At 41.4% G+C, this 17,469-nt stretch overlaps 1 protein-coding gene across 1 annotated transcript in view; it reads right to left on the bottom strand.

Annotated features, from left to right (window-relative positions):
* The window catches only part of LOC122796737 (desmoglein-2-like), a 1,662,953-nt gene that overhangs the window by 940,697 nt on the left and 704,787 nt on the right, over nucleotides 1-17,469 (bottom strand). The window contains exon 3 of the mRNA XM_044065446.1: nucleotides 4,920-5,060. Coding sequence (XP_043921381.1) covers nucleotides 4,920-5,060 — 141 coding nt within the window. The remainder of the gene's footprint in view (nucleotides 1-4,919; nucleotides 5,061-17,469) is intronic.

The following is a 17,469-nucleotide window of genomic DNA, read 5'->3' as shown; positions in this document are numbered from 1 at the left end:
TATTAAGAACACCGCAGCAGTGAATGTAAGGACAGTACAATTGTGTAAAATCTTACCATAACAATAGATGTCCTTGCCTTCAGTGCTACAGCATTCGTACCCTTCCTCCTTCCCCCTAGTCCTTTTCCTTCTTGGATGTAGAGATTACCTCTTGGGTTCCTTGGACTTTTGTTCCTATTGGGGCAATCAGTTCTGACTTTGGTAGGCCTCATCATCATCTTTATGCCCTATGCTTCACAAGGAGCATTTCGGTGATGTTCAGCATAACTTTAAAGCAACAGGAGTCTTTAGTAGACTGGCAGGACGTTGGGCTTCCATGGCAGGGAATCCCATACTGCAGGAGTGGAGGCAAGGACAGCGACAGTAACGGTAAGATTTTACACAACTGTATTTTCTTACCCTGTCAGCTGATCTATGACAGACCACTCCATAAAGTCTCAGAATTATCTCCCACCACTCCCCTGTAGTTGTACAGTCCTTCCATCAGGAACTGTTATTGGAGTTCTCTTTAAATCAAACAGGTATTTCTTCTTACATTGTCTATTTAATAATGTGGTGTAAAATCTATCTTTTTAATTTCTTACTTAGCATAAGGTTGCTCACTAGCAGTAAGGTTGTCAACTGGTGGATTTAAGGGATGACTTTAAAGCATTCATCAGTCAGGTCAATATACAGTGGATATAAAAAATGTACACACTCCTATTAAAATGCCAGGTTTTTGTGATATAAAAAAATGAGACCACAATAAATGATTTCAAAACTTTTCCCACTTTTAATACAACATATAACCCTGTATAATTCGGTTGAAAAACAAACAAATCTGTTAGGGGAAAAAATAAAAAACCTGCAATAAACTGGTTGGATAAGTGCGCACACTCAAACTAATACTGTGTTGAAGCACCTTTTGATTTAATTACAGCATTCAGTTTTCTTGGGTAGGAGTCTATCAGCATGGCACATCTAGACTTGGCAATATTTGCTCACTCTTCCTTGCAAAAGTACTCCAAATCTGTAGGATTGTGAGGTCATTGCTTGTGCACAGCCCTCTTCAAGTCACCCCACAGATTTTCTATTGGATTGAGGTCTGGACTCTGGCTGGGACATTCCAAAACTTAAATTTTCTCTGGTGAAAATATGTGGATGTATGCTTGGGGTCAATGTCGTGTTGAAAGGTGAAATTCATCTTCATCTTCAGCTTTCTAACAGATGCCTGAAGGTTTTGGGCCAAAAGTGACTGGTATTTGGAACGGTTCATAATTCCCTTCACCTTGACTAAAGCCCCAGTTTCAGCTTAAGAAAAGCAACCCCAAACTATGATACTGCCACCACCATGCTTCATCACGGGGATGGTGCTCTTTTGGTGATGCAAAATGTTGTTTTTACTCCAAATGTACCTTGTGGAATTGTGGCCAAAAAATTCAACATCGGACTCAGACCATAACACATTTTCCCACATGCTTTTGGGAGACCTGATGTATCGTTTTGCAAATTTTAGCCAGGCCTGGATGTTTTTCTGTATAGGAAAAGGCTTCCGTCTTGCAACCCTACCCCAAAGGCCAAATATATGCAGAATATGGGAGATTGTCACTACATGCAGTACACAACCAGTACTTGCCAGAAATTTCTGCAGCTCCTTCAGTGTGCTGCAGGTCTCTTGGCAGCCTCCGCAACCAGTTTTTGTCTAGTCTTTTCATCAGTATTTGAGGGACGTCCAGTTCTTTGCAATGTCACTGTTGTCCCATATTTTCTCCACTTTTTGATGACTGTCTTCACTGTGTTCCATGGTGCATCCAATGCTGTGGAAATTTTTTTGTACCCTTCTCCTGACTAATACCTTTCAACAATGAGATTCCTTTAAGGCTTTGTAAGCTCTCTATGAACCATGGCTTTCGCTGTAGCAGGCAACTGAGTAAATGTCAGGAAAATCCTACTAGGACAGCTGAATTTTATTTGGGATTAATCAAAGTCTCTAATTGATGGCTAGGGTTGCCAGCTGTCCAGTTTTTGACCGAACTGTCCGGTTTTCAGACAAATTGTCCAGTTAAAAAATTTCATCAAAACCATGAAGTCCGTTTTTTTTTTGTGCCACCAGAGGAGAGGAGAAAGTAAATGTATCCAGCTCGAACGGGAGCGGTACGATACACTACTAGCTACTACACAACAATGAAATGCTTTTAACTTCAGTATTCCTGGTAGCTACATAGTTTAGACAGTACATACATTAACTTAAGTGGCAGTGATGTAATACAAATGGACAAATTTTATTTTCTGCTATACGGATTGTAGAGATATCACTGGAAGGCAGTACTCCACCGTGGGAAAACGGTATTTTTTTAGCTATCATTATCCTACCAACTACCAAGCAGTGACAAAAGAAATCTTATAGCAAGATTTAAAATGCTTAAGCACTCTGCCAACATTGCCCAGTGTTGCATTGTAGTACACTCAGACTGATTTTAGAACTTCACCATGCAGTGTAATACTGCTAGCAATTAACACGCCCTGATTTGTATTATCCTCATCTACTATGTTGAACCGTATTCCATGAAACAAATTGTGCATCTTGCTTTTTGGGCACTTGCAGTTACCCAACATTGTTTTGCTTTTACTTGATTCTGTCGCAAGGGACCACATTGAAAAATAAAACTACCTCTTTGCCATGTTCAGAAAATGGCAAGTGTGCTAGCTGCATGTGATTTCTTTTCCTACGTGCATCTTTCTTAGATCTAGAGGCTTGAGTCATCTTTCATTCAGTCTTATTGCCATTTTACAACTGCATAGCGGCGGTCCAGTCTGCATCTTCGTAAACTTGTATTAGAGCGCATTGTTGTAGGAAGTTACCTGTTTTAACCCGCAACTTTGACATGATATAGAAAAACATTAATGAAACTCTTTAAAGTATGTGTGCTTTTCTGAGATTATGACGTATACTTTGAAAGTAACATAAAACATAAGTCACCTGTTAGAAATCCATTCATCCACAACCCCTTTATCCCATTTTTTGCATATGTGACATGTAAAGAAAAAGAGTGGGAGGTCAGTCGGACCCAGTACAAGATCTTAAGTACTAGCATCTGAAATATCACACTAGGGGCAGTAACACTTAGCTCAATTGACCCCCACCCAATACAGGCGCAGCCAAGGACTGAAACTTCCTAATCCGAAGTACGAAACGGAAAATATGTTGCATCTTAACAACTGAGTACCTGTCCCACGCCCCAGTACAAACAGTATTTGACAGAACTTTCAAAATGCAAGGGAATGTTAAGATCATCATTTCTGAATGAGCAGTAAAGTGATGTTATTGACTTAAACGATTTTATGGAGTAAATCAAAACTTACAATTTTTTAATAGCAAAGATAACTGCTTGCATTTTTTTTGGAATTTTTTAATCAGATTTACCACCATGTGCACAGGCTGCTAGCTCTTGACCTTTTATCTCCATGGATCATCCATAATTAGGTTTAGGAACATAGAAAATAAATAACTGGAGAAAAATGCACCATATTGACACTTTTCATCAATACTGGTACTTACATCTGCAGCAGCCTAGCAGTGCAATTAGTGCCGCCTATGTTCTTTTCTCCCCTTTAAGTACGGCTTAAGTCATCAAAGTGGGTGGTCCCATCAGCTGATGTCACTGTGATGTCACAAAATAGGTGGGGCATGGGCGGGAGAGGGGGTGGGAATGGGTGGAGTTATGTGTGATGCGAGGGGCGTGACTTTAGTTCGGTTTTAGCCGCAAAGAAACCTGGCAACCCTATTGATGGCAGGTGTGCACCCAAGAATCCCAAATGCTGTAATTAAATCATAAAGTCCTTCAAGAAAGTATTAGTTTAAGGATGTGCACACTTATGCAACCAGCTTGTTGCATGTTTTTCATTTTTTATATTTATTCCCCTAGGATTTGTTTTTCAATTGAATTGTACAGGTTATAGGTCACATTAAAGGTGGGAAACGTTTTGAAATTATTATTGTGGTCTCGTTTTTTTTTATATTACAAAAACTTGGGATTTTAATGTGTGTGTACACTTTTTATATCCACTGAGTTTCTGAATGTGGAAATTTGCAAGAAAAAAATCAAATTCTAATTGCTAAAAAAATGAAAACCCAACCAAGCAGCTATCCAAGGATCTGTCTCATAAATAATAAAGCAGGAATGTATTTAGTATTTGAAAAAATTGCTTCAACACATGATATGTGTAACTCTAGGCACCCAAGAGAAAAGTATGCTCAGATACTGACAGATAAGTAAAAGCATGCTGGCAGTTTTATTAGCTGAGCGTCTACAGAAATGTAACTGACTGATATACAACTAGTAATTTTCCGTTTTGTAGATAGTGGTTCTAAACTGATGCAATATTCCTTAGCAGAACAAGCATCACTGCATTAACTAAGCAACAGATGGGATCTCAGTTTAACAGCTGTTAAAAGGAATGCACCACTAGAAAGCAGAATGTGTGCAGACACCAACACACAAGTTTTTGTACTGTACAACAACTCAAACCACCTTATGTGGGGATAGAACCCACAGCCTTGTCTTCTTAGGAGCAAGGCATGCAACTTACCTATTTACTGATACCATTAAAACAGAAAATCTTTCTCTTACCTAGTTTCAAACTGTGGACCATTAGTATGCAGGCAAAAACAGACATTGTCTACACTGAAATCTCTGTACCATGGATAAGTGAGGCAGTTTAAGGTCAAATATGGCGCATCACTATTGATGTTGTCTCCCATTGTTTTATATATATATATATATATATATATATATATATATATATATATATATACACACACACACACAGCCGTCAGGTTAGGAACGATTAAAAGCATAATGCACCATTATTCTAGACAACAGCACTAGTTCTAAATTATCGGTAAAACAAACTAACACATTTGTAAAATATGGTCTCACAGAAAATTCGGCATATTGCTCACGGTCCACTATTTTAAGAATATTTAGCCCTCCATCGCGTTCATTGACAGAAAAGTATTCACCAACTCCTGGGCCAGTTATGTTGTACATGATATTCATGTGTTCATTGTCTGAACGAATCTACAAAAAAAAAAAAAAAAAAAGGTTTAGCAGCTGCTCAATCTGAAGACAAATACTATTTTTCGCAGTTCAATTATGAGTGAAGGTATTCAAGTTTTTAACATGGTAAAATCCAATGAGGAACGAGTGGAATCTTTTCTGTGGTAATCTTTAAGAATTTTATTTGCGTTTGTAGCTAAGAATCACACACTATGCATGTGAAGAAATGGGAACCATTTACATCAGCAGGGTATAGGCTGTTTATATCTCATAATCATAACTCAATAAAACATAGTGCAAAAATTACCTTGAGAAAGATGTTACATATAATTCTTGATGCCTCCTTTATTTGTTAAATTAAACTCATTTAACTTAGTATTAAACAACTCTATCCAAATGCTGTCATATATCATAATGATTAGCTGGAAATTTTACCATAAAGCAAATCAAAAGCAATCAAATATAACATATGGCTGCTAAAACACAAACAATGAACACATTTTAACTGAAACAGTATGCAAAGTAACAGCTTCACAGTTATTCTTTACTTGTATACATACTTTTATTTCCAAATCCTTCTAGTCAAACCAGTGGCAAAATATATAAAAACATCTGGGCAGTAAACTTAGACCTACAACCAGTACAGGAGTACAGCATCACAGATGTGACTGCTTTGAAGAAGAATGCCACAGGACACTACATTCTTAAGTAAAGAAAAAAATAAACATGTGACCTGCAGTTCTCTATTCAAAACAGGCACACGGCCATATGGAAAAGGTTAGTACACCTGACTAATCAATTTGCAGGATTTTGCTCCTTGTTATCCCATGATAAAGAGCGGAAAGCACTCAAATATTACATGGAAAAGGGAAAATCATGCTCCAAAACAGCAGCATAACAGTATAACAAATGAAGTTATTTTGTGTGTTAATTTCTGGCAATATGCACAGTGGACAACTGTGCAGAAAGAGTACTTTGCTCTGGGACTTGTCAAACAATCGTTTGTGTAAAATGTAATCTGCAATACAATGAGTGATTATTTTGCTTTTTTATTTTATTATTGCACATAAAGTCGTTATAATTACAGAGTATGGGAACAGTTTGTACATGAAAACGGCCAACTGCTCTTGTTTGGTCATTATTGCCACTTAGCAGGACTAATGTAATGTGTGTGAAGCAAGTCAAAATTACTTTACTGTGGCTACAGTTTGCATGAAACAAAGTTGAAATACAAATAATGTCACCATTATTTTTATCATAACCAGGTTTATGCACTTTGCAGTAGTATTTTTAATTTTTGTATGATTTGTGGGTTTCTGAACAATCTATGTTTTTAATTTTTGGGCTTTATTCATTGAACTGACAGGCCTAGATTGTGCAATCCAATCTAAACATGTTGTACTTTGATACATTCTTGCAGCCTCCAGTAACTATGAAGGGGATGATATTTCTCAGTTCAGTTTGGTTTGCATTATTTAGGGAGAAGTTCAAAAACAACCTCATCTTCAAGCTCTTACTTATCATTTACTGACCAGTTTAGTCTCAGTAGGCTACTGGATTTTTTTCAGGGGATAACAGTGATGGAAATTATACTACTAGGGGAAATTTGGCTATGGCACTGGGGTACTTCCCCTACTCTTTTTTTTTTTTTTTTATTTAGTGTGCCATGGGATTTTTTTTTACATCCACTTGAGTTACTACACATTCAAGCAGGTGGAATTTCTATTTAAAATGTAATCCTAAAGACAAAATGCAAGTCATTAAGGCATGGCATGTTACTGTCATGCTGTCTCCTCAACAAGACTGGACTGTGGAATAGGTTCATAGGTTGGTACTAGGCTATCGACCCTAGCCATAACAATTCCCAATATATTTCTTCCCACGTCTGCATTTAGTTGAATCTTTATTGCTGTGAGGTTTCTTTTTGCAGTCATTCCATTTTGCAGAGCTGATAGTTCAATACATTTTATGGGAACGTTATCATCACATAATTTTAAAGCAATACCAGTCATATAGTCTTCAAATGCAGCAGGCAATACATTTCTAGATAAAGTAAACAATGTCTTCAGACAACAATACCTGCATTAGTAACAGTTCTCTTTCATATGAAATTATTCAGAAGACTTGTTTCTGTAGAGTTTGTCCACATTGACCTAACAGATTATTTTTTTAATTAAATTATCACACAACATACAGGCAAATCTTACATTTATACAAATGAAAATAAACCATACTGACAGTTTCAGTTGCAAACATTATACATTACATACCATGCCAACACAACTGTAGCTGCAGACATTATACATCACATATAATATATCCAATCTTTGTCAAACATTACACAGCTCATTGAAATCATGCCTTCTTTTAAACCTTGTTCCTCCTCTGCATGCATTGGTCTTACTATGGGATTTGCGCCTACCTTTTGATTTCCATTTTCTAGTAATTGCTTTTTTGGCAGCCACCATACTTAGACTCAGCAAGACCTTACTATGTCTAGGCAATTCCACTTCTGTATCATAGTTCAAATAAATTTCCTTAATTACACCAATTTACTCCATCTCTGACTGAGCAGTCTGCAGTAATCTTTACAGTTTGCCAACTCATTACACTCTCAAAAAACATGTTCCCAGTTATCTCTTTCTTCCCCATCACACCATTTGTTGTCTATCTGCAGAAACATTTTTTGGAGTCTACTTAAACACTTCCAATCAAATTTCCTAAATCTGCCAGACTTTGTTGCATAGTTGGGAGACAAACATATATCCCCCATTGTTTCTTTGTGGATTGCTTATCCAGTGTCTCATCCCAATCCTTTCTCACCTCCTCTGACTGATTCTTAAAGTTATTATGCAATATTTTATTTGCCCTACTATTCCTTTCTTAATGCCAACCTCTGTTGTGGATTCTACTAAAAAGTCTACCAGTACTGGTTTTTCATTTAAGACTCCCCTATTTCTTTCTTTCCCTATACTCTCATATCAATCTTTGATAGGGAAAGCAATCTCTACCCTGCAGTCCAAATATGTTTGTGGCATCTTCCCATTCTATTACCATTTCTTCTCTAGTTATTTGCTCCCAATACCACTCTTGCATATTATCTGTATCCCTAATTGCAATCATCTCTCTCAAGTACAGTTGTGTATACTTACCATAAATGTAGATGTTTGCGTGTATTCACTGTTGTAATCATCACATTTGGCTTATCTGCTTGCAGTAGCCCTCAGTCAGCCTGATTATCAAAGTCTTCTTCCTGCGTTGGTTGCACTCTCATCTTCAATGACGTCAGGTAGTCAGGGGTATAAAGCATGCAGCCGACAATATTAAATCAGTTTTTCTTGCCCTGGATGTCAGGTGCCCCCATAATGGGAAACAATTATATACAAGGTTACACCAACAAAAAAGCAAATACACCAAAAAGCTTTAAGCATAGTAAACAAGAATAGAGGGACTGCAACAGTGAATACACTCAAACATCTACATTTATGGTAAGTGTACACAGCTATACTATGTTCTTCGTGTTTCACTGTTGCAGTCATCACATCTGGGTAGATTTCCAAAGCTAAGTATGGGAGGATGTGATTAGATAGCATTAGGACCAGCTAGAAGGGACTGCAGTGGCAAAACCAGCTCTGGATTTAGAAAAAAGTGGCAAGTGGTATTGCTTGGTGAAGGTATGAACAGAAGGTAGTAACTTCTAGGATGTCCCTGGTAGAAACACCTCTGAGAAAGGCTGTAGAGGTAGATACAGCCCTGGTTGAATGTGGTCTAATCCCCTGTGGGGCAGGTTTTCCATGGTGCTTATAGCAGAAATTAATGCTGTGGCCTATCCACTTAGAAATGGTTTACTTAGAAATGGTCTTCCTCTCTGCCCCTGCAGCAATGCAACCAGCAGCTCTTCAGATTTCCTGAGAGGTTTAGTCCTGTCCAAGTAAAAACTAAGTTGTCTGTGCACATCCACTGAGTGCAGAATTCATTCCCCCTTGTTTTGTGGATTAGAAAAGAAGGCTGCAAATGAATGGACCGATTACGGGCCACACTGGATACCACCTTGGGCATGAAGGAGGGATTGGTCCTGAGGGACACTCTGTACGCATGAAAGATTGTGAAAGGCTCCACTGCTATGAGGGCCTGTAATTCATACACTCTTCTTGCTGAAGGGATGGCTAGAAGGAAGGCGGTTTTCCAAGAAAGGAATTTCAACTCTGCATTTGCAGCTGGCTCAAAGGGAGGTAAAGTGAGTTTTTCCAATACAAAGTTGAGGTCCCAGGCTGGAGTAGGGGCTCTCCTGGGTGGTCCTAAGTTTTTGAACTCTCTGAGGAACTGCTTCAACAGTGGATTAGAGAAGAGGGGTGGTTCTGTATTGTAATGAGCTGAAATGGCTAAGGCATGAATTTTGATGGAGGAAAAGGAAAGGCTCTTGTGAAGCATCTCAGTTAAGTATTGAAGAATCTGAGGTAAACTGGGTGCTGTTCTGCCCATCCCCTGAGTTTGGCTCCAGGAAAAGAATCTTTTCCATTTTTCAGCATAGGATTTTCTAGTACTAGGCCTCCTTTCCCCCAGAATGACATCCATCACTTGTTTACTGAGGGATGGTAGCGGAGAGATCAGGTAATTAGCCAGGCTGCCAGGTTCAAGGTTTGAAGCTGTGGGTGCAGAATCTGGCCCTCCTGCTGGGACAGCAGGTTAGGAGTCTGAGGCAGGTGCCATGGTGCCAGCAGTGACACACTGCGCAAGAGGGGGTACCAGTGTTGGCGTGGCCAGTCTGGTGCAATCAGTATTGTCCTTGGTTTGTCCCGTTTGATCTTTTTTGATCTTTAGTAGTAACTTGGAGAGGGGGAAAGGCATAAACTGATAGGATTTTCCAGATGAAGGACAAGGCATCCACTTTCCAAGCTTGTTTGTTGGGAGTCCTTGTACAGAATTTGTCCAACTGGTAGTTCTGGGGGGAGGCAAACAGGTCTATCTCTGGGCTCCCCCATTTGTTTCCCAACGTTGAATATCTTTGGTTCCAGTTTCCACTCGTGTGGGTCCATGAGATTTCTGCTTAGGTCACTGCCAGTGTATTTAGCTTTCCTAGGAGGAATTGAGCCTGTAGGTGCACTTGGTAGCTCAAGGCTGTACTGCACAGAATCATAGCTAGTCTGCAGAGAAGTATGAGAGGGTTCCTCCCTGCTTGTTTATGTACCACAAAACAGTAGTGTTGTCCATCTTTACCAATAATTGTCCTGGAAGAATGTGGTCCTTGAAGGCTGTCAGAGCATTCTGTACAGCTAACATTTCTTTTTGATTGATATGCAGGAGCATTTGACTTGGGTTCCCTTTGACCTGAATGCACTTCCTTGCCAAGTGAGCCCCCCCCCCCATGCATAGTCTGATGCGTCTGTTGTTAGGGGTTGGGCGGTAGGGGGTAGAGTGAATGGCAGTCCCTTGTTTTGGTGGCAGGCCTCTGCCCACCAAAGGAACTGCATCTGTAGACAAGGTATGATAGGAATCATTGATTCTAGATCATGAGGATGTTGACACCATAGGCTTTTTAGAAACCATTGTAGTTTCCTCATATGCAGTCTTGCATATGGAATTAGTAGAATGCAGGAGACCACGAACCCCAGGGCTTGCAGTATTTTCCTTACAGATAGCTGGGTCTTTGTGGCCAGTTGTTTGTAGTAGGCTGTCAAATTAACTTGTTTCTCTGGCGTGAGGTAAGCCATCTGGGAAGTTGTATTCAAGCTTGCTCTCAAGAATACAATTTGCTGGCAGGGTACAAGATGTGAATTCTTTTCGTTTATGGTGTACCCCAGAGAAGTCAGCAGTTTCTTTACAAATGCCAGATGATTCAATAGTATGTCCTGGCTTTCTGCCTGAATTAGACAATCATCCAGGTATGGCTATATCTGAATATTTTTTGCCTGCAAAAAGCAATGAATAGAGCTAGGCACTTTGTGAATACCCCGGGCGCAATAGATAAGCCAAAGGGCAGTGCAGAGAAAGTACAGTTGTGTACACTTACCACAAATGTAGATGTTCAAGTGTATTCACTGTTGCAGTCATTACACATTTGGGTAATCCTGCTGGCAGGTTGCCCTCAGTTGGCCTGAATTCCAAAGTCCTGGGTCCTGCATCAGCTGATGTTGCCCCTTCCCTGACGTCAGGTCATCAGGGGTATAAAAGATGCGGCCGACGCCATTTTATTTAGTTTTTCTTGCCCCAGATGTCAGGTGCCCCCTAAAAGGGTAGCCAAAATTTATATACATATAAATACATGCACCAATATAAACTTTACCCTCATCTACAAGCAAATACACCACATAGGTTCCATCAGAAGAAAAGGGGGATGGCGGGTGGGTTACCTGGACTGCAACAGTGAATACACTTGAACATCTACATTTATGGTAAGTGTACACAACTGTACTATGTTCTTCGAGTTTCACTGTTGCAGTCATTACATTTGGGTAGAGTCCCAAAGCTATGGATGGGAGGCTGGAGCTAAACAGCATTAGGAGCGGCTATGAGGCCCTGCAGAAAGTACAGTTTTGTACCTACCATCGGCCAAATTCCAAAGTCTTGGTCCGGCCTCGGTTGTCGTCGCTTCTTCAATGACGTCAGTGCGGCAGGGGTATAAAAGAGGCAGCCGACGCCATTTTCTTCAGTTTTTCTTGCTCCAGATGTCAGGTGCCCCCAGAAAAGAAGGCAAAACATGATGTCATGCAAACATACATAAGTAGATAAATCAAAACAGTAGTTGCAAGCACATACCCCAAATAGGTTGCATGTTAAAGGTGTTTGTCATATGCCCTTGTCCTAAGAGGGGATGGAGGGAGGGTAACCTGAACTGCAGCAGTATGCGTACTCAAACATCTACATTTATGGTAGGTACAAAACTGTACTATGTTCATCGTGCATACAACTGCAGTCATCACACTTGGGTAGAATCCCAAAGCTAAGTAAGGGTGGCTGGTACTAAGTGGAATTAGGAGGGGCTAGAATGCCCTGCAGGACTGCTGTGGCAAAGCCCGCTCTAGATTTTGAGTATAGTGGAAGGTGGTAGTGCTTGGAGAAAGTGTGCACTGAACTCCAAGTAACTGCTTCCAAAATGTCCTTGGTAGGGAACCCCCTGAGGAAAGCTGCTGAGGTAGCTGTAGCCCTGGTGGAGTGGGATCTGATGTATACAGGCACTGATTTTCCATGAAATGAATAACAAAAGCATATGCAGTGGGCTATCCATTTTGAAATAGTCTGTTTGGAAATAGCCTTTCCTTGAACACCTGTAGCATAGGACACAAAGAGCTGCTCAGATTTTCTGAATGACTTTGTTCTGTCCAAGTAATAACGACGTTGTCTGTAAATGTCCAAGGAATGTAGTAGCCTCTCCCCTTTGTTCTGTGGATTTGGATAAAAGGTAGGTAAATGAATAGTCTGATTCAAAGCCACACTGGATACTACCTTTGGCATGAAGGTAGGGTTGGTTCGTAAGGAAACCCTGTCCTGATGGAAAATGATGAATGGTTGCACAGCCATGAGGGCCTGTAGCTCCGAAACCCTGCGTGCTGAGGTAATAGCCAGAAGGAAGGCTGTTTTCCATGACAAGTATTGTAGCTCTGCTGAAGAAGCTGGCTCAAAAGGAGGCAGTGTCAGCTTCTCCAATACGTAGTTGAGGTCCCAAGCTGGAGCTGGTGGTTTCCGTTGGGGGTTTTATATTTTTTGCCCCTCTGAGGAACTGCCTTAATGGAGGATGTGAGAATAAAGGAGGATCCATATTGTATTGTGCTGAAATGGCTGAAGCGTGGATCTTGATGGAAGAGAAGGAGAGGCCACTGTTTAACATCTCAGTTAGGTACTGTAAAATCTGAGGTATATTTATTACCCAAGGATTCTGACCCTTTGCTTGATTCCAGGAACAAAATCGTTTCCATTTGGCGGAGTAGGCTTTTCTAGTAGAGGGTCTCCTGGCCTCCAAGATGACATCCTGTACCTCCTTGGAGAGGAGAGTTTGTTGGTAAATTAAGGTATTCTCCATGCAGCTAGATTTAGAGTTCTGAGCTGGCTGTGACGGGTCTTGTAGTTGTGCTGGGACAACAGAAGAGGAACTTGAGGAAGGATCCATGGTGGTGAGTGTGACAGGCTCTTTAGGAGAGGATACCAGTGCTGTCGTGGCCAGTCTGGAGCAATGAGAATAATTTGTGGCCTCTCTGCTCTGGTTTTTAATAGGACTTTGGCCAGTAGAGGTAGAGGCGGGAAGGCATAGACTGTCAATGCTGTCCAATTGAAAGAGAGTGCGTCCACTTTCCAGGCCTGTGGATGATAAATCCTTGAGCAGAATTTTTCCAACTGGTAATTTCTGTGGGTAGCAAACAGATCTATGTCTGGCTGTCCCCATGCCCAAGTTATCTTTGAGAAGACTTGAGGATGCAACTTCCATTCGTGTGGGTCTGTCATATTTCTGCTTAAGTTGTCTGCCACTGTGTTTTCCTTCCCTGGCAGGAATCGTGCCTGTAGTTGAATTTGTAATTCCAGTGCTGTGTTCCACAGGGTCATGGCTTGCCTGCACAGTGGGTATGAATGCGTTCCCCCCTGTTTGTTTATGTACCACATGACTGTGGTGTTGTCTGTCCTTATTAATAGCTGGCCTGGATGCAGTAGGTCTTTGAAGGTCATAAGAGCATTTTGCACAGCTAGCATCTCCTTTTGGTTGATGTGTAGGTGCATCTCTTTTTGGGACCATTTTCCCTGAAAACACTGACCTGCCATGTGTGCTCCCCAGGCGTAGTCTGAGGTGTCTGTTGTGATGATTTGAGCTGCTTGTGGTAAACAGAAAGGAAGAACAGTGTTTCTTTGGCATGCTTGAGCCCACCACAAAAATTCCTTTTGAAGGCATGGAATGAGGGGTATAATTGTTTCCAAGCTGTGGCTGTGCTGAGACCACAAGTTTTTTAGGTACCATTGTAGTTTCCTCATATGCAGCTTTGCAAATGGTATTAGTAGGATGCAAGATGCCATGAACCCCAGAGACTGCAGGATTTTCCTTGCAGTTAGCCTGGTTAAAGTTGCCATTTTGTTGTAGTATTGAAACAGTTGTTCTTGTTTGTCTGGCGTGAGGTAGGCCATCTGGGTTGTTGTATTTAAGCTGGCACCCAGGAAAATTATCTGTTGAGAAGGTATTAGTTTTGATTTCTTTTTGTTCACTGTGTACCCCAGGCAGTTTAACAGTTTTATTACAAATGCCAGATGTTGCAATAGAAGGTCCTTTCTGTCTGCTTGGATCAGGCAGTCGTCCAGATATGGGTAGATTTGGATTCCTCATTGCCTGCAGAAGGCAATTACTGACGCCAGGCATTTCGTGAATACTCTGGGCGCAGTAGATAAGCCAAAGGGCAATGCAGAGAATTGGTAATGGGTTGAACCTGCAAGAAATCTGAGGTATCTTCTGCAATCTTGTCTGATAGGGACATGCAGGTATGCCTCCTTGAGGTCCAACGTTACCAGCCAAGACTCCTTGCCCAGCATGGGAAGAAGCTGCTGTAATGTGAGCATCTTGAATTTTGGTACCTCTAGATATGTGTTTAGAATAGATAGGTCTAAGATGGGTCTCCAATCTCTGTCCTTCCTTGGTACCAGAAATAGTCTTGAAAAAAAACGTTGACCTTGTTCTTTTGCAGGTACCTTCTGAATTGCTTTCATATCCATGAGAGTGGAAATTTGCCTTTGTGCCTCTGCCCATTGATTTTGTGGCAGGTTTGGCATGCCTCTCATTTTTGGAAGGGTGTGAAAGTGGAACCTGTAGCCTCTGTCTATAATATCCAGAATCCATTTGCCCTGTGTAACAATGTGCCAGTTTTTTTAAAATAAGGCCAGTTTTCCGCCCAAAGGTGCTGCCATTATATCTTTGCTTGGCAGGTATAGGGGAAAGTCATTGCATCTGTTTTCTAAATGACTGTGGTCTGTCTTCTCCACCTCTGGGGGCTGGTGTTTGCCACTGTCTAGCTCTGTAAGATCCTTGAGGTTGTCCTCTACCCCTTGGGTGTCTGTATCTGCCTCTTTGGGGTCTGTCCATGGCTGGAAAGGACCAATTTTTTGAAGGCCAGTTTCTGCTGAAGCGTGGAGGCTGTACCTGCAAGAAATCTTTAACTGTTTGCATAGATTTCGCTTTTTCCTCCATTTTCTTTAGTACCTCCTCAGCTTTAACACCGAACAATACATCTTTTTGTAGTGGTGCATCTAATAACTTTGCTTTGACATGATCTGGTAAGGTTTGCTCTTTGAGCCAAGCATGTCTACGTATGACAGACCCCGTGACAGCAGCTTTGCATGAGGCCTCTAACGCATCAAAAAGTACAGTTTTGTACCTACCATAAATGTAGATGTCCGAACTGGATAGCATCTGCAGTCATAACAAACGGGTTGTCCTGTCGTCAGGCAGCCCTTCGGTCGGCCGGATTCCAAAGTCTGGGTCCGGCTTCGGCTGATGTCGCACTTCACCCGACGTCATCTCTGCTGGTCTTCGGGTATAAAGGCATCAGCCGACGCCATTTTCTTCAGTATTTCTTGCCCCAGATGCCAGTTGCCCTCTTGGAAGGCTAAATTTTGGATAAATGCCAATGTTTCCAAAAAAGTAGAAGGTAAACACAAAAAATAAGCATGTATGTACATATATACAAACAAATACACCATAAGAGACTCCCCCCCCAGCTAGCTATTAGGAGGGTAAATACCCTAGGAGTACCACAGAGGGGAAGGAGGGTGGGTAATCCTGACTGCAGATGCTATCCAGTTCGGACATCTACATTTATGGTAGGTACAAAACTGTACTATGTCCTTCATGGATGCATCTGCAGTCATAACAAATGGGTAGAATACCATAGCCAAACTAGGGGTGGAGGAAGAAAAATTATGATGTAGTTAGCATCCCTTGCAGTACAGCAGTGGCAAACCCTGCTCGGGATCTAGAGTATAGAGGTGAATTATAATGCTTGGCAAATGTATGCACAGAGGTCCAAGTAGCCGCCTCAATAATGTCCTTGGTTGCCACTCCTCGTAAGAAAGCTGTGGTAGTGGCTGTAGCCCTTGTAGAATGAGGTCTTATGTTCTGTGGAATTGGTTTTCCATGGTAGGAGTAACAGAATCTTATGCAATTTCCTATCCATTTGGAGATTGTCTGTTTGGAAATTGCTTTTCCTTCCCTTCCTGTTGCATAGGCTACTAAAAGCTGGTCAGTTTTTCTGTTACTTTTGGTTCTGTCCAGGTAGTAGCGTAACTGCCTATGTACATCCAAGGTATGCAGCAGTCTTTCCCCCCTGTTCTGTGGATTGGGAAAGAAGGTAGGTAGGTGGATTGCCTGGTTTAAAGACACTCTGGATACCACCTTAGGCATAAATGTAGGATTAGTTCTCATGGACACCCTATCTTGATGGAAGATTAGGAAGGGTTGCACTGCCATTAAGGCCTGTAGTTCCGAAACCCTCCTTGCTGAGGTAATTGCCAGTAGGAAAGCAGTTTTCCATGACAGGTGTTGCAGATCTGCTGTTGCTGCTGGTTCAAACGGAGGGAGTGTCAACTTTTCTAGCACAAAGTTCAAGTCCCATGCTGGTAATGGTGGTTTCCTAGGAGGTTTTACATTCTTGATTCCTCTGAGGAACTACCTGAGTAGAGGATGCGAAAAGACAGGTGGATCGAAGCTGTATTCTGCTGAAATAGCTGATGCATGTATCTTGATGGAGGAATAGGACAGGCCTGTATGTAGAAGCTCTGCCAAGTACTCCAGAATGTTAGCAATATCTATGTTCGACACATCTTTTCCTCTTTTAGTACTCCAAATGACAAACCTTTTCCATTTTCCTGCATAGTTCCTTCTTGTTGAAGGTCTGCGGGCTTCAAGGATAATGTCTTTAACCCTTTGGGAAAGGTCTGGGTTAGTTGCTGCTATGTGATGTTCCAGGCGGTCAGTTGCAAGGTTTTTAGGTTTGGATGCATGATGTTGTAGTTGTTCTGAGTTAACATCAAAGGCATCAGGGGTATTGACCACATTCTCTCCCGAGACATGCTCCTCAGCAATGGGTACCAGTGTTGTCTTGGCCAATTCGGAGCTATCAGGATTATCCTTGGACGTTCCTCTTTGATTTTCAGTAGTACCTTGTGCATCAAGGGAAGAGGTGGAAATGCATATGCTGTCAGGCCTTTCCAGCTGAAGGATAGAGAGTCCACCTTCCATGCAAGTGGGTGGAATGTCCTTGTGCAGAATTTTTGAGCTGGTGATTGAGTGGGGATGCGAATAGATCTATTTGTGGCATTCCCCATTTCTTTGTGATGGCCTTGAAGATGTCCGGTGTAGCATCCATTCGTGAGCATCCGAGGTGGTTCTGCTTAACATGTCTGCTAGGGTGTTCTCTTTTCCGCACAAATATTGCCTGTAACTGGATGTTGTAGCTGAGAGCCA

The sequence above is a fragment of the Protopterus annectens genome, chromosome 3.part0, assembly GCF_019279795.1.
Source record: "Protopterus annectens isolate FY-2018-M chromosome 3.part0, PAN1.0, whole genome shotgun sequence".
NCBI classification, from domain to species: domain Eukaryota; kingdom Metazoa; phylum Chordata; order Ceratodontiformes; family Protopteridae; genus Protopterus; species Protopterus annectens.
This window is presented reverse-complemented; position numbering and strand designations above follow the sequence as displayed.